This window comes from Glandiceps talaboti, chromosome 6 (genome assembly GCF_964340395.1).
Source record: "Glandiceps talaboti chromosome 6, keGlaTala1.1, whole genome shotgun sequence".
NCBI lineage: Eukaryota > Metazoa > Hemichordata > Enteropneusta > Spengelidae > Glandiceps > Glandiceps talaboti.
In genome coordinates this window covers 15,608,183-15,635,320 of record NC_135554.1, presented here as the reverse complement: position 1 = coordinate 15,635,320, position 27,138 = coordinate 15,608,183, and the positions used below count along the sequence as shown (strand labels likewise).

The 27,138-nt window shown below is 36.0% G+C and overlaps 1 protein-coding gene across 1 annotated transcript; it reads right to left on the bottom strand.

Annotated features, from left to right (window-relative positions):
- Positions 1 to 51: 51 nt before the first annotated feature.
- LOC144436153 (rapamycin-insensitive companion of mTOR-like) lies at positions 52 to 26,574 on the bottom strand. Its single transcript, XM_078124856.1, has 30 exons — positions 26,529 to 26,574; positions 26,385 to 26,432; positions 25,002 to 25,099; positions 24,617 to 24,678; positions 20,733 to 20,928; positions 20,255 to 20,381; positions 17,465 to 17,634; positions 16,523 to 16,590; positions 16,047 to 16,114; positions 15,387 to 15,469; positions 15,129 to 15,216; positions 14,256 to 14,413; positions 13,482 to 13,562; positions 13,025 to 13,125; positions 12,073 to 12,247; positions 11,819 to 11,920; positions 10,734 to 10,780; positions 10,261 to 10,396; positions 9,512 to 9,717; positions 9,023 to 9,149; positions 8,098 to 8,339; positions 7,462 to 7,741; positions 6,747 to 6,836; positions 5,941 to 6,050; positions 4,132 to 5,382; positions 3,563 to 3,704; positions 2,547 to 2,850; positions 1,625 to 1,934; positions 1,149 to 1,287; positions 52 to 494 (listed from the first exon to the last, which is right to left on the bottom strand). Exons 1-30 carry the CDS (start codon positions 26,563 to 26,565, stop codon positions 429 to 431), a joined length of 5,112 nt encoding a protein of 1,703 aa, XP_077980982.1. The 5' UTR covers positions 26,566 to 26,574; the 3' UTR covers positions 52 to 428.
- Between the last annotated feature and the right edge of the window lie 564 nt (positions 26,575 to 27,138).

Genomic DNA, 27,138 nt, shown 5'->3' with positions numbered 1-27,138 from the left:
AGGGGTGCTTGTTGCACCACTGCATTGTTAATATGAGTAAAAAAGTGGGTAGCTTGTGTCACTGGACTGATACCACTAGCATGTTGGGATGCCTGTATCAGCTCTGTTCCACTACCATATCAAGATATGGGTGTTTGTTGCAGCATTGTTATGAAATAGGGATGCTTATCACAGCATTGTTCTGCTACCAATAGTGAGATACAGGTGACAGCACTGTTCCATTCACAATTATAACAGGTAGGGGTGCATGTCACAGTTCTTTACGGTTACAAACAAGATAGGGGTGCTTGTTTGACTGATATATACACATTCTGCTTTCAGCTGGACTATACCATTTGAAAGATGGGGAGTTGAGAGTACTGTTTACCAGATAGCATCTTCCAAGGACAAATGAAGTTCTTGATTGGAAGGTAAAGTCTTTTCCAGTGCTACACATCCATGTCAGGAACATCTAGGTCTGTCAATGGTAGGATTGCCCTTGCCTCCATATACAACTGCAAATGTGAATGAGTAACAATATGATATGGTATCGAAAACATGGTAATAATATTAACTACAGTCCAAATATGGTAATAGATGCTATTAACTACAGTCCAAATATGGTAATAGATGCTATTAACTACAGTCCAAATATGGTAATAGATGCTATTAACTACAGTCCAAATATGGTAATAGATGTAATTAACTACAGTCCAAATATGGTAATAGATGCTATTAACTACAGTCCAAATATGGTAATAGATGCTATTAACTACAGTCCAAATATGGCAATAGATGCTATTAACTACAGTCCAAATATGGTAATAGATGTCATTAACTACAGTCCAAATATGGTAATATGTCATTAACTAGTCCAAATATGGTAATAGATGTCATTAACTACAGTCCAAATATGGTAATAGATGTCATTAACTAGTCCAAATATGGTAATAGATGTCATTAACTAGTCCAAATATGGTAATAGATGTCATTAACTAAAGTCTGTTTTTGGTAATAGATGCAATGTTTAAGTACATCATGCGACCAGATACACATTCAAAATTGTTTAAAAAATTCCATGATGATACAATAGTGTAATCTGTACTCCTTTGTAAAATCCTTGACAAAAGAAGACAAAAATATTTTAATTTTAATAAAAAATTTCTTACTTCGGCAAACACCATGTCTTGGAAGAGTTCTTGTACAAATCTTCTAGCTGACAGTCTGAATGTGTAGGTACCAAGTAAATCGGCTATTTCACTATACAAGCAGATATCTTGAAAAGCTAACGGAAATCTTTCCTTTAAACTATTGGGGAAAGAGAAAAGAAAGAAGGGGCATTTTATACTTTAAATTGTTGGAGAAGTCTTTCCTTTAGATAGTTTGGGAAAAAAGGAGGTAAGTAAACTAGACTAAGGTACACTTAGGGTATCTGTAAGTGTAACTCTCAGTAGTAGTAGCGGCCATATTTGATTTCTGATTGGTCGCTTACAATCACTTGTGAACAAGATGGTGGCATGCACCCATGTCAATCTCATTACATAGCATAAACATATGTATCACTTCTTTTTCCATGAGTTCAAACTTTACTCTTATCACGGTGGGTGAATAACCAACAGAGTTGGTTAGTTATATTTCAGCTTACTTCAATAGCCCTTGTTCTTGTGCTTTCATTGCCACTGAACTACTAAGATTCACCACAAGCCGAAGGACTTCTTTCTTGATCAGAGACCTCCCGAGTGGACTGTCCTCTGTCAGTTTTCTTGTGATTGGAGTTGACTCGCCACTACTGACGCTTGATGAAGTCATGTCATTGCTGCTTGGTGATTTAAGGATGTTACCAATTATTGGTTTTAGTAGTGAAGACTGGGGTGTTGTCCCTGTACTTGATTCAAGACCTGTGTCTGATGCAGCACCATCATCACCTTCACTTAGCACCCTTAACCTACCGATATCTGCAAAAACAACATGAGCACCTTTAACGTCATCGTCATCATCATCATCATCATCATCATCATCATCATCATCATCATCATCATCATCATCATCATCATCATCATTATCATCATCATCATTCTTTGGCTGCAGAGTGGGTGACTAAAAGTTTCATTGGTGAGTGCAGCAATCTGCTCTACTAGCAACATGCCCTGAATATCCCCAACAAATGATGTAAGTATATCAGATGTGATGCAAGTTGATGCCCTGGTCTCCTTCTACCATGTGGGGGCACATAAAGAGCATGCATACCTTCTAACTTAGTTCTAAACAGCTCTCATCTGGCATTCAGAGAATGTCAGCTGCCAGCAGGTTCTTATACATGTAATTAAAGGCACAGTCTCAGCCATGGCATAAATGCTGGCATTTGAAACTCCATCTAGACATTTAATGTTTAGCATGATCTTTGTAGCATGAGGTCACTGGTGTCAAAAGCTTTTGTCTTTGGAGTGTGTTATCCATCTCTACTAACACTAAACACAGCCTTAAAAACAGGTCATTGACCAATTCAACTTTCCATAACTGTAAACCTAACTACCGTCAATCTGATGATTTCTTCAAAGTCGTCTTACCCCCTGTGTACTCTTCCACTGAGATTTTGATTCCCTCCTTCCTGACTTTAGTACACAGCAAACAAATATCTAGTCTGTGAACTTCAAAGCCACTCTCCATTCGAGATATCTTTCTCTCCCGTACTTGTTGTTGTAAAGTCTCAGCTGCATTGGTAAGACTAAACTGTGTCAGTGTAGCAGAGGGGGCAGCAAGGGCATCAATGGAAGATGTTATGCTTTTTTCTGAGACAGGTGAGAGCATCTTGAAAGGTTCTCCTTGATGATGGTATCCAAGTGGAGATGTCCGACTTGGAGGGTCATCGACCTGAAATGACAGACATATTTATATACCTATTTATTGCCATTAGGTATTAAATACATAAGGAAAGTGCTGTGATGTCATTTAAAAAGGATAAACCATTTACACTCCACAAAATACAAATGCGTGATTAAGGCAGTCTTCATTAAGGACATAGTCCAAACAAAATTTCAACATGTTACTTTATAATCTGAATTTTATGAGAAATAGGGTGGCTCATTCAGTTAAACTATCACGAAGGTCATGAAATACAGTGATGTACATATTGAACTACAGTATCTGACATTTGTGCCAAGTTTGGTTGAAATTGACAGGTTTCACAATGTTAACCATAAATGGCTATAAGACACATCCTTGCAAAAAATTATGTTTTACCAGATCCTACCACAGTCTGGAAGAAATTCAAACTCAATACAGAATGATGCATGCACATATGCATATGCTAGCATACAGACAGAGACAGAGACAGAGAGAGACAGAGACAGAGACAGAGACAGAGACAGAGACACAGACACAGACAAAGGCAGGCAGGCAGACAGAGAGACAGAGAGAGAGAGAGAGAGAGAGAGAGAGAGAGAGAGAGAGAGAGACAGACAGACAGACAGACAGATGTTCATATTACATCACCTCTCTCCTTTGTTTCTCACAAACAAGACTAACATCAGCTTACAAAATAGTCATAACATCGACGCCTAGATGCAAGAAATTACAAACATACCTGGAAAATCATATTAACATCAACTGGCAAACACAATCCTATGTAATTGATAGTCCCTGATGTTGTATGAGGATGACTGTGAGGCAGTGATCTTGACTTCTTAGAACTTTCAAGACTCTCTAGAGATGTTTGACTTCCCTCTCTGAAAAGTAATTACAAAATAAGTTACTACATCATAGCGTGATCTCGTACAGGGCATACTTCATAGAAAAGTGTAGTTATCAGAAGGCCCACTTTATTAGTTATGTGCTATCAGTATAGAGCATGATACATTTAAAGATGTGGTTATTAGCGTACACACTTTACTTGAATAAAATAATTACTAACTGCTCTGAAAAGGTTTAAGGGGGGGGGGGGTACTTTCTTTGTTTTACTTTTTGTGTACACTGTCTATATATTAATACTATGATAAGCACTTACTACTTAATTCTGTTCCACAAGACTTAAAAATTGTACACTATGATTGATATTGATAAATTGGGAAGGGAGACACTATATTAGGACAGTGTTCACTTGGGGTCCACTGTAAATAGGTTGATGTGGTTGCTATTCAGCAAATGAAACCTTACCCAAGTGACGTTAATCTTCCTGAATATGTATTACTTCTGCCAAGTCCCCCAGAAAATGACACAAACTTGAATCCAGACAGCGACATTCTCTCAACCTTCTCACTGATACTATCTGCTCTCTGTCGTTTCAGAGACTTCAAAGCAGCTAATCCTTGGGCATCCCGCGAGGTTGTAAATGTAGCATGTGCTTCGACCATTGAGCCCCGTCCTGCCACAACTCCAGCTGGAAGTGTGGAAGACTTCCTTGTGGAGAATCGTCTTGTAAAACTAGGTGTGCGTTTCAAATTCACCTGCTTCCTCGCAACGTCCGAGGCATGTACAACTTTCACAGTTTGTAAACTGTTAATAGTACTAATACTGGAAGTACTTTCAGTAGTGGGTTCAAGTGGTGGACTTGACTGAGTTGAACTGAGAGAACTTATACCACTAGTTACCGTATCAGCAAAGCTTTCACTTCGACTTTTCGTGCCAACACTACCTCTCCCGCTACTCTCGTTACTATTACTACGATACTTGAAACTTTGAGTTCTTTGCTTCGGTAATGTATTGTATTTAAGTTCAGAACTACTATTGCTACGAAGTTTACCAAGTTTATCATAGTCTTTTGACAATGTTCGACTATCACTGTTACTTCTTTGTTTCGTTTCACCCACTGGACTGTCTGAATTGTCACTCCTTCTATCGGGAGAGGTTGCTCCATGCCGAATCTGAGTTGTTGGACTCATGTCCAAATCCTTCGGAAAATCCCGTTCCTTAGTGCTTGCCAGTACTTTTCGTATGCTCGCATTACTACTGCTCCTATTCCTGCTGTCTGTTTCTACTTGAAAGAATGGAAAACCAAGTTTTTCTTTCTTAGGAGAAGTACTTATGACGACTGGTATTTGAGATTTGTCAGCTCCTTTTGCAAGCAAATGTTCACCTCTCTCATTGATGTCCAAGAAAAATGTACTACTTGGACTGAAACTGCCGTCTTGTCTATCCCCACAGGATGAATATGAACCATGAGGAAAAGAGTCTCCTATTAAGGGTTGTGGACTTTCCACATCTGTCCGACTACTCATACTATGGAGACTTGATAGTGACGGAAAATCCAACAGAAGGCTTCCTGATTCATCCATGAGAACATCCTTCTCTTGCACAACAGGCCACACATTTTCCCGGTTATGTCGAATGCTCTCCCAGCCAAGTCGACTCAAGATCTCAGTACCTTGCTTGGTCTTTGCAATAAGGCCTAACACATAGAAACAAGTCCTGTTGGAAGAACAATAAAATTTCAGAACATAATTTAACATTTAACAAATCTAAATCTGTACATGTGTTCTGAATGGAGGCGCTGTGTAGTTGTGGTAGAAAGACATATTTCAGCTATTTGACCTTGCATAAATGTTCAAGATCAAAGATCAAAGTTCAAAGTTCAATGTCGCATTTGAAAGCTCACTAATAACAAGTTGGAGTGGACATTTAAATGGCATCAGTATATATTAAAATTTGGAGGTAAGAGGCAAATTGTGAATTTCTATGACAAATAATACCATTTTGCCATTAACGTCAAGGTTGTGAAATTTAGTGACATGCATATATGTACCTATAGTATTAGTAAAGTGTCTGATACGTTTGACAGGTTTGTTTCAAAATGAATTGTGAATGTCAATCTTGAGATATGACTGTCCACAGATGGAAAGATGCACATGAGTCATTCTTATAGCCCCCTTTGGGTTCTATCTGTCTGGGTCTGAAAAGTAGGTTGTCTGCAAAAATATTTGAAGCGGCTATAATAAAAGTCATGTCATCAATTTCAAGACCACTTACCCACGAACAGAGAATACTTCACATTCTTCAGCTAATCTTATGATGTCTGTAATAATTTCATCTTCCTGGGCCAGTAGTTTAAGCCCCCATGTTGAGCTGCCAACATGACCCTAGATTTAGTAATAACAACACAGCAATCACATAAAAGCAAGTTCAACAAATCATTTTGACACCCTGGCCAATATCCAACCCCTCTGGGTAAGAAGTCTACAATGGGGAAAGAGGTGGGGTTCACAAATGTAGATAAATAAACAGGTGATGACAGACAAGCAGACATGAACAGACAGACACAGACACAGACACAGACACAGACACAGACACAGACACAGACACAGACACAGACACAGACACAGACACAGACACAGACACAGACACAGACACAAACACAAACACAAATGCAAACACAAACACAAAGACGACAGACATTTGGACAGACAGACAGACAGACAGATAGACAGACAGAGACAGAGATTGAGACAGAGACAGACAGCTAACTTGAGGTGGTGTCCATTGAAATGTACAAAAATTCAGAAAGAACAATTTTTGATTTGCAGGTTAACAGAAATTGGATTTTTGTAAAGCTAAGAGAGTGCGGCCTCAATAAAAGAGATGACTGACTTGATATAGTTATAACATGTTTGATAAATTAAATCAATAAACCTACATAAACTCATTCTCAAAAACCAATGCTGATAATTCTTCCACAACACTGCAAAATATGACAGTGTTTCTTGGACGGTGCCATAAAAGGGGGTTATGGTTTATGATGATGCACAAAACACTAGATGTATAAATTATCTACTCACTAATCCCCATAAAGCTGCTTTCAAAGTCATTATCTTGTCAGGACTTGTATCAGGATACCTTATACACCGACTCAATTCAGGAACAATATCCTGTAGGAATGAAAGTATATTAGACAACAAATTTACAATTCAAAAAAAAGTCACGATGGTCAAATGGTTAGAGTGGCTGACTTGTACCATAGACCTTCCACCAACGTTGGTGGAGGGTCTATGCTTGTAGTAATTCATACACTGGCAGTCCTTGCTGACTGAGATTTGTTTTGAATGGTTAAAGTCCTTGGGCAAAGATTTATGCTTTGGTCATGACTCAACTCAGCTGTATTTATTGATACATGACTGAAGGATTTATACAAGAAAGAAATTTTGAAAATTTGACTGTGATTTATACAAATGCACATAGAGGCTGCAGGATTGTAAGCTTCCTTGGGATAATCCTCTCTCTACTTGGGGGTGGGTGGGTAGTGGCATTTGTTTGTACACAAAAAATAAAAATCGGGCAAAACAGGATTAAAGGGAAATTTTGTCACTATAAATCTGAGCTCAAAGTAATATTAACACACTTATACGACAGGCAAGTTTAGTCATTTTAGTAATTTATATTCTACCAATCTTCCCTTTCCCCTGTAATTGTCAATGGAACAACCTAATTTACATTACCCAGACTAGGGTCATACCAAATGAGACATAAATAAAGGGGTGTCCATTCCATACTTACTTCCTTATCCAGTAAGTCAGCCCCAGCCTTGTGTTGAGCAAGTTGTCCATATAAATGTACAGGCACAAAGACGTCACGTTTACGTGACCTGTGTTCTGAGGATCGGCGATTGAACTGCATATCGTGGGCTGGCTTCTCATATGATGTAAATGCTTCATTGAGTTCTGATTCAACAATGGTGACATATTTCTGGTTAAACCTCTTCTTCCATTTCTCTAGTTCACGAGTCACAAAGTTGACATCAGCAAGGCACTTAAAACCCTTTGGAATGGAAAGAAACCTGAAAGATATGAAAAGTATGAAAATATTAACAAATGTACAACAATTGTTGTAAATTCACATCATTTAGTTTACATATACCAACACCCGACTCTGAACACAATAAATTATACTTTGTCAGATGTTTTCAAGATACTAAAGCTAACTTTTCTTTCATCTGGGTAAACGATTCCTGTTTTTAATAATAATAATAGTAATCTTTATTTGTCCAAATAAATTTGGAAATTTTTGAATGGTCACAGCTGAACATTAGCCTAGTGTTGAAGTGGCTGGAGGAAACCTAAGTACCCAGGAAAAACCTGCGTTGTTCGGCATGGTCAAACTCTAGTGGACACGATAAACACCAGTCATTCGTACCTGATAAGTAAAAGAACCCCTTTATCCCCCATGTGTAATAATGATGGCCTCATCTGAACCAGAGCATGTAAATTGGCCTCCACCTCACAAGCCTCATCTATGATGTCAATGGCTTCCATGGCAACAGCTCTACTCTTGTCGTACAACTGCGTCACCAATAATTCCATGCCCCAGTTATTGAAGAAAGGAGCTTGAGCCCTGAGTAACACTCTCATATGGCATGTAGCATACAGTCTGACACTCTGAAAGAAATCAAAAGTTGAAAAAGTCAAATTGAAAGTTTCCTTATTACTTTGTGTGCTAAAGTTTAGTACTATAATTGCAGAAACAACGGAGAGAGAGAGAGAGAGAGAGAGAGAGAGAGAGAGAGAGAGAGAGAGAGAGAGAGAGAGAGAGAGAGAGAGAGAGAGAGAGAGAGAGAGAGAGAGAGAGAGAGAGAGAGAGAGAGAGAGAGAGAGAGAGAGAGAGAGAGTGTGTGTGTGTGTGTGTGTGTTTACACGTCTGTCTATTCATGTCTAGGCAAATCTGCCCATTTGCTTCTGTTTGTCCATCAGTATTAAACAAGTTGGTTATCTGCCTGTTTGCCTGTCTGTCTCTCTATCTTGTCTCTGTTTCTTTATCTGCATTGCTGTGTCTGTCTGTCTGTCTGTCTGGCTGTCTGTCTGTTGGTCTGTCTGTGCCTTTTGATTTGTCTGTCTGTTGGTCTGTAGCTATCTGTCAATCCCCTGTCTGTCTGTCTGTCTGTCTGCCTGCCTGCCTGTTGGTCTGTCTGTGCCTTTTGATTTGTCTGTCCGTTGGTCTGTGGCTATCTGTCTTTCCCCATCTGTGTCTGTCTGTCTGTCTGTCTGTCTGTCTGTCTGTCTGTCTGTCTGTCTGTCTGTCTGTCTATCTGTCTGTCTGTCTGTCTGTCTTGACTCTGACCTACCTCTGATGCCGATGATAGTACTTTCGATAGTATAATCCTCGATAGACTATCTCTGGTGTAATCCAAACTAGTTATAATCAACCTAGTTAGGTATTCTTGTGACTGTGTTGAACACAATTCAAGTAAACTGGAAAAAAAAGTAAAGTCAGACCATTTATCAAATTTATGGTGATTCTTAAATAATGTGAACAACAATTTACTGCTGCACAGTGTGAAATGAAGACATTTTGTCATATCTAGTTGCTGACAAGTTGAATATTCATCTTAAAGTACAAAAAAGACAGTTTTTAATAAAAAAATTAAATATGGCAGTTATATGAGTTATTCTAAATATATTTGAATTTCTGTATACTCCCCTTGTCATAATAACTTTGTATTCTGGATGTTACAAATGCATCTGCAGGTACAAAAAATCTGAACTGGAAAGATAATGTACCAATTTGAAAATTGCTTGATGTATTTGACAAGTTTTGGTGATTTTATACTTACTATTGGAACAAACCAGTCTTCTCCAAGATCTTTTCACCATTCTGAGAGCTTGACATTTTGCCGATGATGATGAAATAGTGCTGACTCAGCGTACTGGTAACTCTGTTACTACTGAATATTGATGAAGCTGTCACACTTCCTGCAATTACCTCTAACAAATAGTCCACTATTTCATGTATCAACTCAGTCATTAGCTTCTCACCCTCCTATAGGTCAAAGGTTAAAGGTTACAGAAAGAGGTCAGAGAGAGGGTACTAGTACACAAGTTCTACAACCTTTTGTCCTTTCACGAGCTTTTCATTGAAATGGAAATCACATCTCAAGCCTGGCCTGTATATGTTTTTGTTATTCTGGATGTCAAAAATCTCTTTGGGTTTATTTTGTATGGCTGGCCCTTGGATGTAAAGTGAAATTTAATGAGTTTAGAGTGTGTGTTTCATTGAAATGGAAATCACATCTCAAGCCTGGCCTGTATATGTTTTTGTTATTCTGGATGTCAAAAATCTCTTTGGGTTTATTTTGTATGGCTGGCCCTTGGATGTAAAGTGAAATTTAATGAGTTTAGAGTGTGTGTGTGGGGGGGGGGGGGGGATATAATACCCATACATTAATCCTGGGGGTTATTTGCCCTCTCTTGTCTCCACTCTATCATTACCTAATTCACCACGGGAGAATTATAATTCAACACCAGAATGAAAAAAACACAAATGTTAATTATGAACATGTATTTCACCACTATAAACACATACCTCATCACATGTGAGCAGAAACTCCACCAACTGTATGCCAGCAACAGAATATTTCTGTGCACCTGGCTTGGTTAACTCGATTGAGCTGTACAGATCAGTACTTGGTTTAAAGAAATGAACCAGTCTTCTAACAAACCTGTATCAAATAAACCATACACACATCATAGCTAAAAACAGTTTTGTGATCAACCTGAGAAAATATACTACCACTAGGGGGGTGCTATACTAGATCCAGCCTGAAATTTTATACAACCATGAGAAATACCCTACCACTGTGAGGTACTTTAACCTTGTGATTGGCTGAGAAGTCACATGCAGGATATGCATTTCACATGCTCAACAGTCCATATCTTGAATCTAAGATGGTTTATTACATTTTAGGAATAATTGTTTTAATACATTTGAAATAACGTCATTACAAAGACATACTAGTATTGTAAGCATATTTAAGATTAAATTACTTGATACGTTACCTTAGATTTGCAGCATCTTCTAGTTTCCTAAGAGACGAGGTTGGCCACTGAAACAGAGAAATGGAGTAAAGAACTTACCAATTAACATCATGACCTATATATGTGATCCTGGGATGTGGTTGTGGGTGTGTGTGATCATTTTTAGCACATTTCAAGAAGTTTTTTGTTTCTTTAATTTCTTTCACTTCTTTGTTGAGTGTTTATGTTTATATCCTTGCTATATGCCGTCTCTTTTTAAGGTGTTTGATGTACCATAGACCTTGGTGGAGGGTCTATGGTGGTACTAAGGCAACTAATCCAAACTCTGCTAGACACGCCTCTATTGAATGGGGGAATATTTGATACAAGACAAGACAAGATGGCGGGTTCTTTCACAGAGAGATCATAAAATGATTTGTTTCCTTGACAACACCAAATGTTACTAAGTGATAATAAACTAGATACTAATACTCATCAAAGTATTCATCTACTGTTGTTACTGTAATACTGGTGCACTGATAGTTACCATGGAGATCCATATCACACTCGTGCAAAACATTGTTTATGGGATTTTTGATCTAAAGAACTGATTTTCATTTTCTGAGCTGAGGTAACTATCTGATAGAATTTAATGTTTCTGTTGGACTTTCACATCTTGGTTTGTCAGACACCTGGTGAGTCATCGCTACAATGAGTAATGGGTTCTACCCTGAACTCTAGTTTGACCATGACCTTACAGTTGTCAAAATTTTCTCACTGATTGGTTTATTAAAAGACGTCACTTATTCCGCTTCACAAAGGAGTGACAATACACTTGTTTAAAAACAGTGAAATTTTGATAACTAATTACTAGAAGGAAAGTATATTTACCTCATGTGACAGAATTTTCCAATTGTTAATATATGCTATTCGTATATATAGAAAGTTCCTCTATTCTATAACATGTAGTTTGAAATGAATATAAATTTCAATCTATGAGGTTAGGGGTGGACTACCCTTCCTCTTTACTTCAAGTCCGGAGATTATTCTCCTCGACGTCACAGTCACTTGAGTATGTCTAACTATCAATTACGTTTGTTGAAATATTGATAATTTGAAATATTTACCTTGAGTACGGCTGTAATGAGATCCCAATCCCACTCAAAATTAGCTTTGGTGAATAAAACCTTGGTATCTTTCAAGGCTTGACCTACTGGGTCATCAGAATCCTGTCAAAATCAAAATGAAATTGAAAGAATAAGTTGCATTATCATGGGATTCAATCAAAAATGACAACTATCATGCAATAATTTTCCCACACATTATAAATACAGGTTTTATCTATAACATAAAATATAAAAATATATACAAATGTCCATACCTTGTAAATTGCATGTATTAATTTTTCCTTGATGAGTTTTTCAGATTTTGGTGAATCTGTTTCATATGCCTTTGTATATTTCAATATTTGGTCAAGAAATAGACTGCATGGTACGGGGCCTCGTTTCTTCATCTCGTGATAGCGATTCAGACGACTGATAGCAATGCTAGCTCGACTGCAATAGAATATTCATTTTGTACACGAAAGGTTATAAAAGTGGCACAAAGAGAGTTTGTAAGCCTTTTTACTCGAACGAATATACTTGGATTTTTATCCCATGTCCTTCCCTCTCCCCTTTCAAATCTCGTCTTTGATTCTTCATGCTGGCAGATTTGGACTACATCCTTTCAACAAACACTTAGACTTTTGAATTCAATATTTTTTTAGCGTCAGGCAGAAAACTGTTTGCAAATTCTTACTGTGTTTTAAATTTACTCACTGTCTCTGCTGACATTATGTGTCACCACATGATCTGAATCAATAAGGAGAGTCTAGCTGTGTGATGTAAACATAGTTGGTAGATTGGATCTGCCAATCACAAAGGAAAAGACTTCCTGATGCAGTCTTTTTGATAAAGGTGATAAGCAGGTAAAGGGTTCCCTTGTAATTTTACCAGGGTTCACCAACAAAAGTATGGTAGATTGTATGGGAAACTACGTAACTTTTATCCCTTTCCCCCTTTCTGTTACTGGGGTTCTCCAACCTTAGCAAAAATACTGCTGGTGGCCTTACACATACTCTAAGTGGGGGTTGATCCAGTAATTGTAATCTATACTAAAAATTAGGTTTGAATACAGGAACATTGGATAAATGTCTAAATGTTTGTGGAGAGGACATCAACACAGTCAAAATCTGCCACAACAAATGGTCTAAGCTATTTCAAATCAGAATCACATATCCAAACATTTCAACCTGATGATTCATTTTTAAAAGTTAGGACTGTCTTACTTACACTCTTTCAGTTGCAGGAATGTCAAATGATGCTGCAATGGTCATTAATGTTGGCAGACAATGTGAATGATGACCACATTCATGTGGTAGTATAGTATTAGCCTGTATGGGTGAAATAAAACAACGTTTGGTCATTCACATTGGCAGACAATATGCCCACATTCATAAATGCATCACATATAAAGTCTGTAGTATCAATGGGAAATTTCAACATCAGTACAATTTACCCTGCATACACATTACGGCCAAAAAAAAAAAGAATTGTTTCTGGTCAGCGTGTGTATCACTTAAATACCCCCGCGTCTGTCTTTTTTTGTGTGTTTGTCCAGCCCATGCTGTCTGCAGATCCGGGGAAACACAAAAATAACCTTCCCTACTTCTGTGAAGACAACTGCAGAGCCAGGTGTAACATTTCTCCAAGTAGTATTGTTACCCTATTCTAGTCACTGTCTACTCACCAGATGTAACAATTCTCCAAGTAGTAGTGTGGCCCTTATTGACAGTTCCTCCTCTCCAGTGGTAACAACTTCTACCAAACTCTATAAAATTGACAACCAACAAAAAGTTGAAAGATCATTCATAACCATACACACAAATTATACATAAGGTTAGAAAATCATCAGTTGTTAGTAAAAATCAAATTTTGAATACCCTTGCCCATTCTCAGTATCTTTCTCTCGAAAAAAGAATTTAAAAAAATGTATCAGTCACTTTAATACTGTTTTCTTTTGTGTTTCTTGTGTTTTCCAACCAATCAGAATTCATCTCTATATTGTCGTAAGATTTTATTTCAATACTTGCTAACTAACCAGTTTAGTACATTCTATTTCTCCCATTCAAATTGATCCCTGTCGTACATACTATTAATCCGCCAAAAATAAGCTTATGAAATCTTTGTTATACTGTAGCTATTGCACACATCTCACATCTATTTTGTGTTGACAGCTACACAAATATGGTTTGTTACTACACAAATATGGTTATTACTACACAAATACGGTTTATTACTACAAAAATATGGTTTATTGTTAATAAAAATATGGTTTATTGTTAATAAACTATATTTGTGTAGCTGTAAAATTTACCATCTTTTGAGTCTAGCATAAATGTAGATAATTTCTCTCCAAAATAGAAGTTTCCTGTTCATTTACATTATTGAGATATGGAACATGTAAAGACATAATTATAATTAACATTAATACATGAAAAAATCCTGTAGAATAAAGTTTTACCTCAAATAACTCTGCACAGATGAAAGCATGTAAAATTAAGGCCAGATGGTTTTCCACCAAATTTGTGCGTGTCATGGCTCGATGGGGTAAAATAAATTTGGCCTCCTCACAAACAAAGCCATATGATAACTTCCATGATAACTGCATTTGTGATGGGTCTGTGAAAAGAGTAATTATGTACAGTGTAAGTCGTCTTTATGAGATAAGAATTGTTTACAAAGCAAAGTTTGACTATTGGTAGTAATATTCTGAGGGAGTACAGATCAGGATTTTTCAAACTTATTGTCAAGTACAGGTATTTACGATGTACTCAACAATTTGTTATAAAATGGGATGCTCAACACATAAATCACAGGCTTCCTAATATTCCATATTTGGACATTGAAATATGCTATATATCATATTTGGACATTGAAATACACCATATTCCATATTTGGACATTGAAATATGCCATATTTGGACATTGAAATATGCCATATTCCATATTTGGACATTGAAATACACCATGTGTGGAAACTCATACACAATATTCAATATTTGGTCACTGAAATATGCCATATTCCATATTTGGACATTGAAATACGCCATGTGTAGAAACTCAAATACATCAGATTCCATATTTGGACATTGAAATACACCATATTCCATATTTGGACATTGAAATACACCATTCTCCACATTTGGGCATTGGAATACCATATTTGGAAGATAAACTCAAAATGTATAAGGCAATTCACTGCATCGCTTTGATCACGCACTTCTCCCATAAATGTGAAACAGACATATTGCTCTTGGTGAACAATGATGAACCATTTATATCACCATCACTCAGTATTAGGCAGGTTACAAAATTGATTTCCATAATCCATTACCTGAACTGAGAAGTGCAAGATTAAAGTCTTTGGTCCACACTGGAGTTGGAAGACGAAAAATATCAAACAGCACATCCATCACACCTCTCTGTGAAAAGATCAAATCAAAGACAAAAAAATATTAATTCATAATATGAACCAAAAACATTACTAGAAAATACATCAAGGAATGGTTGTGAAATGCCAGAAGTTGACAGAGAAGAAACAACATCCATATATATTATCAACCACAAAATAATCATAGATAGCTATCCATACCCTAGTCTCTTCATTTGGGATTGATAAAACACCAAGGAAAGACTGAAGACCACTGGCATCAGGCCGACAAAGTCTTATCATGCCTATGAAGAAAGATAAACATGTTTGAGTATAATGCTTGTTTTGGGGTGAAAATCCCACAATTAAATCTGATGGTAATGGACTAACATAGAAAATAATAACTTCTCATATTCATGTGGCTATGTAACAGACAGACAGACAGACAGACAGACAGACAGACAGACAAACATCAGGATTATAGAATGAATGTGATCAATTCGTCAAATTTCAGTTATCAGAAAGACAAAAGATTGCATAGTTTGGCCACTAAGAGTGCTGTTCAGGAGCAGCCTTTGGACCAGAAGTGAATCGTTACCCAGTTTCTTAAGGCAAAAGTTGGCTGCATTCTCAACCAGTCAAAGCATTAGGCTAATTTTGTTTCAATTACATAATTACATGAAAATCAAACTTATTCTTAGTCACATTTTGTTGACTAATTAATTCATGTACAGATTTTGATTTTAGCCCTCATCTTTCCTCATGTAGGGCGCCCTCTTGTGACACTTCTTTGAATATGACAAGCCAGGCACCCGGAATATGGTATACTAGTAAAACACACTACACTACACATTGTAATGACCAACTACTTGCAGTTCATACCTGGCCACGAACGGAACAATGACACGATTGCCATCCTGCTAGCTGCCCACCTTACTTCTTTGTCCTCACTGTGTTGAAAGGAAGGAGAAATACACAATCATGTTATGCTGCCACAAATGACATTTCAGAGACTCTTATTTTAAAAAATCGCCCTGTATATCAGACATATTTAATCAACTAGGATAACAATAATTCTGTGTATTGATATTTGAATTAGTCTATTCATGGATAACTTGTAAGTTTCAGTACTGAAGTAGAATACCATGAGTACCTTGTGAATCAAACTGATTAAAATCTGACGTGGTGAATTCGGCTTCATTTCTTTCTTTACCTCTATTTCCTTTGGTTAGTGTCATTTGTTTTCAATTTGTTATTGCGGGAATGATCCACATCTGATTTTAATCTGCAAAAAATTTGACCATCAACATATAAACTCAGCCTTCAAACAAACAAAGACTGTCAAACCATATACTTACTGTAACTGAGAATCAGCTATCTGGTAGGTATGTTTGTAATGGATATCAGTATAAGGGGCCAAAATTTTCTGAAATTAAAATAAGAAATATATAAATTACAGCCCACGACATCCAGGTATATGGAATCCCCTGTGTAACTAATCAAACTAAATTGTATCAGATAGATTTTACATTCAGAAAAGCAAAGATGAGCCTCCATGCCAGAAAAAGAGCTGTGACCTGTGATGACCTTTCAATACCCTGACCTTTGGTGACCTTTAACCTGTAATCTGTTATTCAGAGTTTCTGATGAAACATCTTCAGAGATAGAGGTAACTCTTAGGAGGCAATGAGATAATATAGAATTCACAAAAGGTATATCACAAAGTTGATATTTACATTCTTATCAATGACCAGATTACAGCATTAGTATATAAACATGACTCATTCTGAAAGATAGCATAACATGCAGGAACACACTCGGCGACATATATGCATGCATATAGAGCTCTATAGTAGTCATCCTATCACTGGATCAGAGAATTTGTGTTACAATCTCAAGAAACTCTACACTAAGCCAAGGCGTAAGCCCTTGGAAATGCATAAATCAGTTCTGAAATTACAACCAACAGTTAGACTATACCAATTCGACTTAAATCTTTAGACACTTGCATTTAGCTACCTCCCCAATTAAAGCCAGTAGGGCCTCAATTATATCATAGATTTACATACAAAATATTTACTTTAAATAAATCAGTTGTTTGTATTTTAGCGTGTAGTTGAAAATTCATTGCCCATGTTGGGATCAATAAAGTTATATACTGATATTGACAAATTTAGATGTTTTGACAGATAAAGATAGGTAACACTAAATAAAACATACAGTAAATAACACTAACAAAGATAAGTTTTGAATTCACTTACCTGCAAATGTCAGATTAAGTGGGTGAATACTTTACTTACCTCTAAATCAACATTAGATCTAATATATTTCCTGGTCTGAGGTTGGTTCAGTAGATACAAAATTGTAAAAACTAAAGACTCGTTGGTTCTCTCTAGTTGATTATCTAATATGTTGTGTAATATGGTACTGATGCCACCACACTGGGAGACTAACTCTACGTTCTTTATAGCTGAAGGACATAAAAAGAAATTTGAAATATTAGTCACAGATATTTGAAAGTAGTTGAGAGACACATGGTGGATCTTAGTTCCTATATGCCAGCTTTGTAGAACTCTGAATGATGATTCATTGAAACCCCTGTGCCCCCCCCCCCCAAACAAAAAACAAACAAACAAACAAACAAACAAACAAACAAATAACATTCAACATTGCATATCACCAAGTTAAATATATTGATCAGAATCAGATAACAAATCACATGTATACAGGCACTAGTCACCTCTATCTATCTATCTATCTATCTATCTATCTATCTATCTATCTATCTATCTATCTATCTATCTATCTATCTATCTATCTATCTATCATTAAGTGTAATCAATAGTAAGTTTTTAGTCATTTCATTGACATAACTATTTTATCTTTTCTTCTATGAATCATTACCCCTTTTTACTGTGAATTTATAGTCATGTATGTCTGCCCACACACAACAATACAGCCTTGATACTCGGCTGGCAATCATCACTCCATTTACATACCCTAGTCACAATCACTAACCCCTGTTACATGTGATGAATTACTTCATGCATTGCCTCATCCATCTGATCTATCTTGGCCTTTACAACATAATACACTCACCAATAGTGGTGGTGGAGAAATAAGCCTATTATATCTGAGATGGCAGACTCAAAGTATAGTCATCGTGACACAGTTATTAACCTATATATTATATCCAACATTTTCAAACCAAATCTAGGTGGATAAAATTCATGATTTTTTTACCACTTTTTTGCGAAAATCAACTTTCTTTTTTTACTAGAATGATAAAAACAATCCTTAATCACAAAATGATGTCAAAATTTTATTCAAATTTTGATCAAAAATGTGTCTCTATTTGTGACACTTGATTGTCTGGTAATAAATAGGTTAGTACAGACACTGACAGACATACAAACTACTGTTAACAGCAGCTGTGATGTAGTGGCTACAGGACTGAAAACATACAAGGATGTGTTTACATGAATTCAAATGACATGATATAAACTTTTAACTTCTAATGAACCAACAGTTGTTGAACAAAAAAAGCCACTAACATTGTGAACAGGAAAATAGAATACAAATATTATGTATACTATAATATCAATCATTGAATGTACAATTTTTGAGTTCAATTCTACAGGTTCCAAAAAAAAAAAAAAAATGTGCCGAGGTACAAAACTGGTAGGTAATCCAAGATGTTGTTGTACTCAATAGAAACAGATGTTGTAAATATTAAATACATCCTGATAGCCATACTTTCAATATCCATATGTCATAATGGAATCAAATTTCACACATACTGTGTATGGATACATATTAAATACATCCCGACAGCCATACTTTGAATACTCATATATATATAAATCAAACTTCAAACACCTGTATCTACAAGGTGTAATGGTAGACATAATATATTTGGGTTGAGTACCTTGAACTTGCTAAGGGTTAAACACCAATAAAATTCTAAATATAATCATCTATTTTTGGCATACAGGAAATACACTATCAGTTGGTGATTATTTTGATTTGTATCTCTCACATCACTGCCAGCAAAATACTCAACAGATGGTCTTTTGCTAAATAACAAATTATGCGTCATACTCGCCAAAAATCCAGGCGATTGAGAATTTTGAATTTTGATTTACCCAGCTAATATTTAATGAATTCAAAACCACTATCCACATGAATTCCAGACTAGGGTCGATACTGTAGTCATATTTTTGTCAGTACTTGATTTATTTTAGCTGAATAAACGTGAAAGCTTCTTCCACGGAAATAAGTCCCACTAATATGTTTTATGAGTTGTCATATTTCTATACTCAGCTGTTGTGAAAGGTGAAAATAACAGTTGCACTGAATATGGCAGGCTAACTGGATTAGCTATTTACTTTCCCCTTGCAATGTCTGCCAAACAAAAATGCATCTGACACGCATTCCACCAAATTTTTCATGCACCAAATAAACATGTTTACAGTATTGAAAATCTACCTAGACATAATCTCTCATATTGAATATAATGGTATAATGATAGTTTGTTCTTTGTTTACTCTACACTATAGTACACCTTATTGTAAGTACTTCTATTTATATATTAATTCATCTATAGTGTGTGTTAATGCTTGTGTATGTGTATGTGTATGTGTGTGTGTGTGTGTGTGTGTGTGCATGTGTATGTGTATGTGTGTATGGGTGTGTTCATGCTTGTGTGTGTGTATGTGTGTGTGTGTGTGTGTGTGTATTTGCATGTATGTGTGTGTATGTGTGTATATGTGTGTTTACCATGATACAACTTAGGAAAGTAAGTACAGTCTGTCTACAAGAGTGTATCACATGTATGACAGGTTACAAGGAAACTCCACATCATACATGTGAAACCATGGTAACAGAAAGAGGTAATATGGCATATAGTTCCCACAGAAGTACCATGATAACTTTGTATACGGAACCCAGTAAAGTAACTGGGTGCATCCTTGTAGATTTCCCCTCCAACATGTCCTTAGCAAAAACACTACAATTTATGGGTTCATCCAAAATTATATCATCAGAATGTTCATTTACTTTGCCATAATAAAACATAAAGTTATTTTTACCTAGTTCACAGAGTGTTTCCATACAAGCTCTCAGCAAGCGATCCCTTTCTTGGCCTCCATCATTGCCCACTGCTATTAATGATTTGGCCAGTGACTGTGGAAACGCTGATGGACAAACAGTGATTATCTGGATACAGGCAAAGAATAAAAAAAAAAATCATTCAAGTTTAAAAGTTATAACTTTCTGTAAGTAGCTTTCCTGTAGACTTAAAAGACTGATGCTACTTCACTATCCTAAATCAGGGTTCTCCCAAGCTTGAGAGTAGTGCTGGTCGCTAATTAATATTCATGGTAATTTGCATAATGACATTTTGATTTTTTTGTTAATTTTAGTTCGGCCTTCCAAGTTACAGGTGATTTAATATGGTTTTGTGTGAACGATATGACCGTCTATTAAAGTCATTATTTAACATAAAAAGCATTCCAGTAACAGCTAGTGTAATTTTACTGGTAGAGAGGTATTGAACAACATACTCACCTTTCTCATAAATCGAAGTGCTTGTACTCTTTCAATTTCATTACTTTGGGAAATATCTAAACATCTAGCAACTAGTACATCTATATGAAATTTCAACATAATTTTTAAAACCTCTTCATCGAGCAGAAGATAGCGAAGGGCTCGTAAGCCTCCAGCCCTCACTTCCTTAGCCTCATGCAGCAATGCAAGCCTCAAACTGAAGGAAAAAATTGGAAATTGTAGGTACTGAAAAGTATGAATGTTATCTAACTACACCAAAACTCGAATTTAAAATATTTCATGGGCTCACAATACTTAAAATACAAATGGATTGGAATATCAACCATTTTAAGACTTGGTTTCTAGTGAGTTTGTTTTTACACACTAAAAATAAGGTGTCAGCCATTAAGGCCTGATAAAAAAAATGTGTGGTTCAGATTATGCTCAATTTTAGACTAGGTGTGGTAGGTAGATTTTTTAGTTTATTTTACTATATATATTATTTTCTGTATGAGTGTCTAGTTCAGGTTTTCCATTGTTTTCCAAACTGTCTGTGTTATTTATTTCTTCCTATCAGATGTACAGCCATTACAGACTGGAAGAACAGTTTTATTTTGTCTTTTTTAAGTTGATGTCAATTTCCACATCCACTATTTCTCGTGAGACTTCACAATTTGTGCAATTTTATAATTTTTTTTCATGAATACGTAAAAAAAAAGTTAAGGGTCGGCAGTGAAAAGCTAGGTGGGGTCGGTTAACCAGAACCAAAGAATTATTTTTTTAGGCCTAAAGGGTTAACTTGTGATGTTTGTGAAGATATGAGAATCTATAGTAGAAATAGAAGGTCTCAAAGTGGTAGTTGCATTTGTTTTTCATGTTTCTCTGACAGAATGATGCTATGTATTACAAAACTTGAACACTTGAAGTTTATAAAAGAAATCCCCACATATAATTAGTATGGTTCTAAAGCACAAGAAAATCAATTTTCACGCAGTCTAATTTGAACTAAAAATGCAGACTACAAAGTGTAGTTTTTAGCACTGACTGTCTATGTCATCAGTATCGACTGTCTATGTCATCAGCATTGACTGTTTATATCATCAGCATTGACTGTCTATGTCATCAGCATTGACTGTCTATGTCATCAGCATTGACTGTTTATATCATCAGCATTGACTGTCTATGTCATCGACATTGACTGTCTATGTCATCAGCATTGACTGTCTATGTCATCAGCATTGACTGTCTATGTCATCAGCATTGACTGTTTATATCATCAGCATTGACTGTCTATGTCATCGACATTGACTGTCTATGTCATCAGCATTGACTGTCTATGTCATCAGCATTGACTGTCTATGTCATCAGCATTGACTGTCTACGTCATCAACAGTATCTGCCAACATTATCAGCCTTGTTATTGTCCACAAAGTAAATAAGAAAATGTCACCATCGGACATATGTAAATTTTGTCATCTGTGACTACACAAAGGTCAAAGTTCAAGTGGGAAAATTCCTATACAAGTAACAGTTTACAAAACAGAGCTATTTTTCACAACAAATTATGCTACAGTTTATGCCCTTTGCTCTATTTTAAGTTATCACCTGTTATTTTCACACGGTTATGCAGGATTTCATTTTTGTTCTGTTTTATTTTCTAATAAAAGAACAATGTTTCCAGAGTGAAACATTTCTTTAATCTCCTGAAAATTTGAGAAATTATGTATTTCTCATAAATTCACATTCAGTGAATTTCCATTCTTCCAAGTCAGATTACATATTTCTGTTGAAGGAACAATGTTTTTGCTGTTTGTTTGTTTGTTTGTTTGTTTGTTTGGTGGGTACGTTTCGGATGGTGCCCTAAAAAGGCCTAAGTTTACGACATTGTGAATTTCAAACCATACTGATTGATACACTTCCTTTTGTTTCACTGTCATGTTGTTTTTTTTTAGCTAAAATAAAATGAAGATGATAATATCATAATATAGATGTGCTTTTGATGCTGAATATTTGAGTAAATTGTTGTCTTTACAACAAGTCTGTTTTAATTTCATATAAAACACAACTACCTTAGTTTACTTTGGTAGATTTGCTTTGGTTCAGTGAACTACAGGTGTTTACTTTGGTAGATTTGCTAACCCATCACCATTTCATTAATCTATCTAGGTTACTTAATTCATTTGTTAATTAACCTACAGTCAACTTTTCCCCAGTCACCAAGTAGACAAAGTTCACACTCAAAATAGACTGTCACTCTAAGATTAACACCATCTAAATTTGTCTGTGGGTTCAAACTTGAAAAGAAATACCGTTTACATGATTCCTATCTATTTTTCTTCTATTTAGTCTTTTATTTTAAGAGTTTGGAAATAAATTGTTATTCAAAACAAAATGATGATTGCTTCTGAGACAATGATGTTAAAAACAATACATTTTGCAATGTGCTCCATGGCTTAAAAGCTCACATAGATGTGCATCATTATTATGTGGACTAGAAGAGTTGTTGACATCTATACACATTGTTGTAATAAGTACAGAAATTGATGACATAGGCTGCTATGTAGAACACATGACAAACATGTGCATTTGCCATGTAGATACTAACTCATGACACAGACACACTGCTTGACACAGAACTACAAAATTACAACTATAAAAAAAAACTGATGTGTTTGCTTGAATGAAGTGAGCCAAGGAAAGACTTCACGCACTGACAAAACTATACTAAAAACAACAATACAACCTATACAAACAACAATGGGTGCCTTCGATATAAGTTCATGCAACACTATGTTTATCAGTTTCTTTGTATCTGTGGAAGTTAATGTAACAGTAAGAGTTGGGCTCGATAATTATAATGTATAGCGTTATATCTGGAGACAGAGTTATGGGATCTGTGGTGCCTGTGGTGTTTAAACTAATACTTTGATAAGTTACTGACACTATTTACTTGTCGTCTCATTCCTGCTTTAATACCACAATGTAAGCAAGAAAACGTATCGGTGTATTTTATCGGGTTGTACATTCATTGTCACTCTGCAGATCTACAGAACTGGTGGCATACAGATGTACTGTTAGAGCTATGTAACTGATGACATTGGCATACACTACTGTGACACAGATCTACAGAAATAATGATGAATGTACAATTGTCATTCTGTAGCACTACAAAGCTGATGACAAATTTGTTGTGATGTAGAACTACACAACAGACAACAGACATTTATTGTTGAGAAAAGATAGATCTACAAAATAGATGATACAATCATGTATTGCTATGATGTAGACCTACAGAACTGATGACATCAACAGAAACTGCTGTGATGTAGAACTACAGAACTGATGACACGGACACACTGTTGTGATGTAGAACTACAGAACTGATGACATCAACAGAAACTGCTGTGATGTAGAACTACAGAACTGATGACATCAACACACACTGTTGTGATATAGAACTACAGAACTGATGACATCAACACACACTGTTGTGATGTAGAACTACAGAACTGATGACATCAACAGAAACTGCTGTGATGTAGAACTACAGAACTGATGACACAGACACACTGTTGTGATATAAAACTACAGAACTGATGACATCAACAGACACTGCTGTGATGATGTAGAACTACAGAACTGATGGCATAGACATTGTGACATAGACCAATCACAGAGTATATTTGAACTGTGTGTGGTTACAACCTACATGTAAGTCATCAGATCTACCAAGCTGATAAACATTGTTGGTCGTATATTTTCTCTTTCTACATCACATCAGAGCACACGATTCTTGTCAAGCTCTCTCTCTCTGTATACTTCCATCCCTTCCAGCAATTAAATTAAAAGATTGTTGGGTTTTTTTGAATTCCTAGACTAGACTGTTATTTGATTTCCATACTTACCAACAAATCAGCTCAGGTAAATGATATCCTAGGTTTGTTTCTGGTTCTACATGTCGTAAAATCTGAAAATATGGAAAAATAACCATCCTTTATGTCATTTGCTGCTTTTTACTTTGGTATTTAGTATGCTACTTGCTGATTGATCACCTAAGTTTGTCAAGCTAAAAAATGGCAACATTTACAATTGTTTTTGAATAATTACTTGGTATCACAGTGACAATCAAGGCAGCATAAACACAAGTCAGATTACTGGTAATACCATACATTCCAACCTCACCCCCACACCCGCCCCCCACCCCCCATTACTTCTTGGATAGAATTAACCAACTAGCACTTTCCATGATATTTATATATGTAAATCTAAATACAAAATCCTTTCTCTTACCTTTACAAAATTATTTAGATGTCCCAATTTTCTTCCTCTTGATACGCCAAATGTTTTTACAATATTTACGAGAATTTCTGTCACATTGTCGTGAGGATCTTTACAACAATTATAAAGAGAAAACTTATTATTAATATTTCCAGTACAAAATACTGTATCTCAACTGGTTAATGCAGGTAGCTTATGTGGTTCATATCTAGGAATGAGTTTAATGATGACATTTCATTGTTAGTTCATTGTTGCACACAATATTCAGACTTCTTTAAGTAGAAGTATTTATTAGTAATGCATGGACAACAAAGTACTATTAAGTACTATTAGCTTCTACTAGCTAAACCAAATGTCGCTGTACAACGACAACTTTCTATTTCCTTCTATTCCTTTTGAAATACTCATTACCTTCTGCTTCACAAGACAAAAAAAAAATCTTGTAAGTTTCACTTGTATTATTGACAGCATCTAAGTTTGATGTAGAAATTTGAGACTACATTTCAATGAGAGATGGTTACCCTGTCCCTTTATTATGATTGGTTGTGTCAATAAGTAGAATAGCCAATCAACATCTAACTTATGCAAAAGACAGATGTAAATGATCATCTGTAAACACAATTAATGAAAAAACACTGGGTTGAAAAAACATTGATGTGTTATTTTGTATTATATGTAGTGACTGCGATTATACATTATCAATATTAGTCTATCATTATCACAGGATGTTTGTGTGTTGTGATGCAGGTTCATGGGTGTTAGTTTTTGAAGAGAGTATAAGTAGGTGAAAATAATCACAGGAAGGTAAATTGTGATTTTTTTTGCCATTGGATGAATTGCATGTAAACTGTTCACAAAGAAGTGAAAAACATACTTGTCGATTTAAAATCGTACTACACGGTACAATCATTCATTCAATGTCACCATGGAGGGGAGACCTCCATCATTTCACTTATCATATTCCAATACACATTCACGTAGTATAGGTTCTACGTGATATATCTATTTATGTAAACTTCCAGAAAAAAACTGTAGACGTATTATGTGTAAAACAAACTGAATCGTTCACGAAGATCGGAAGAATGTTATCCGTCCACATTATCAGTGCCCGTCCCACTAGCCACTTGGATTCGCTCTGACCTCCGAAATGACAGCTCGTCGGGATCGGAAAGTAGGACTTTGGCTGCCGCCCATTATTTCGGTGTCAATGACCAAACTTCCGCAATAAAACATTGCAAAACGAAACTACTTCAATAGTAGAAGTGTCGAACTTCCTTGTTGAATCAACAGATCATAAAGAAAGTGACACCTGTGTTTGTTTGTGTCATCTTTAAATTCAATGAACATGGTACGTGAGCGAGTTCGGTGATCACGCTGACAGACAGGCCCCCTTACCTCGGCTCAGGTCTATCGGGACGTCGGAATCTCCGCTATCGTGCCTTCCTGCGAAGAAACAATAAGGTCATAATTACACCAGTATAATCACGCAAACTACACGCTTTCGGGATTTCAGAAATGTCAAAACAAAGTAAAACATACCCCTAGTCCGTCTGGAACTGTGACGGCCCCGGTACATGATCGCAGCCATCTTGGACCGTTCCTCGCAGGTTCTCGTGTGATTTCGTGAGGTTTAGATGCCTGCGAACTTTGAACTGGGAATGGGACTGGGATATCCGAGAGTGCTGGGATGAGGGCGCTATTTTCACGTTTTTTGAAAATTTTAATCATAACATGATTATTCAATATCATAGCACTGTTCTCAGCTTCAGTATCAAACCTTGATAAACACTGAGAAACGACATCTAATTTACTTTCTTATCCCTTACAAAATATTGAAATTGTAAAAAAATTTGATATATAAAAAAATATCAGAAATTTTTGTGTTGACAAATTCATTATATATTACAAAAGTTTACTCAGCCTCACAACATGACAAAATTTTGCAGAATTGCAGTATTGATCACAGGTAACCAAGGTCTTGTTGGTGACATTTACGAAAAATATAAACAAACAAAACAAAAATATATATATATACATTATTGAAAATATGCAACAAAAAATATGTTTTATATTTAGACAAACACGTCCCCTATCAACCTGCCCCTTTTTGTCGCTCCTTTTTGTTAATGTTGATATTTTGGCTCTTTAG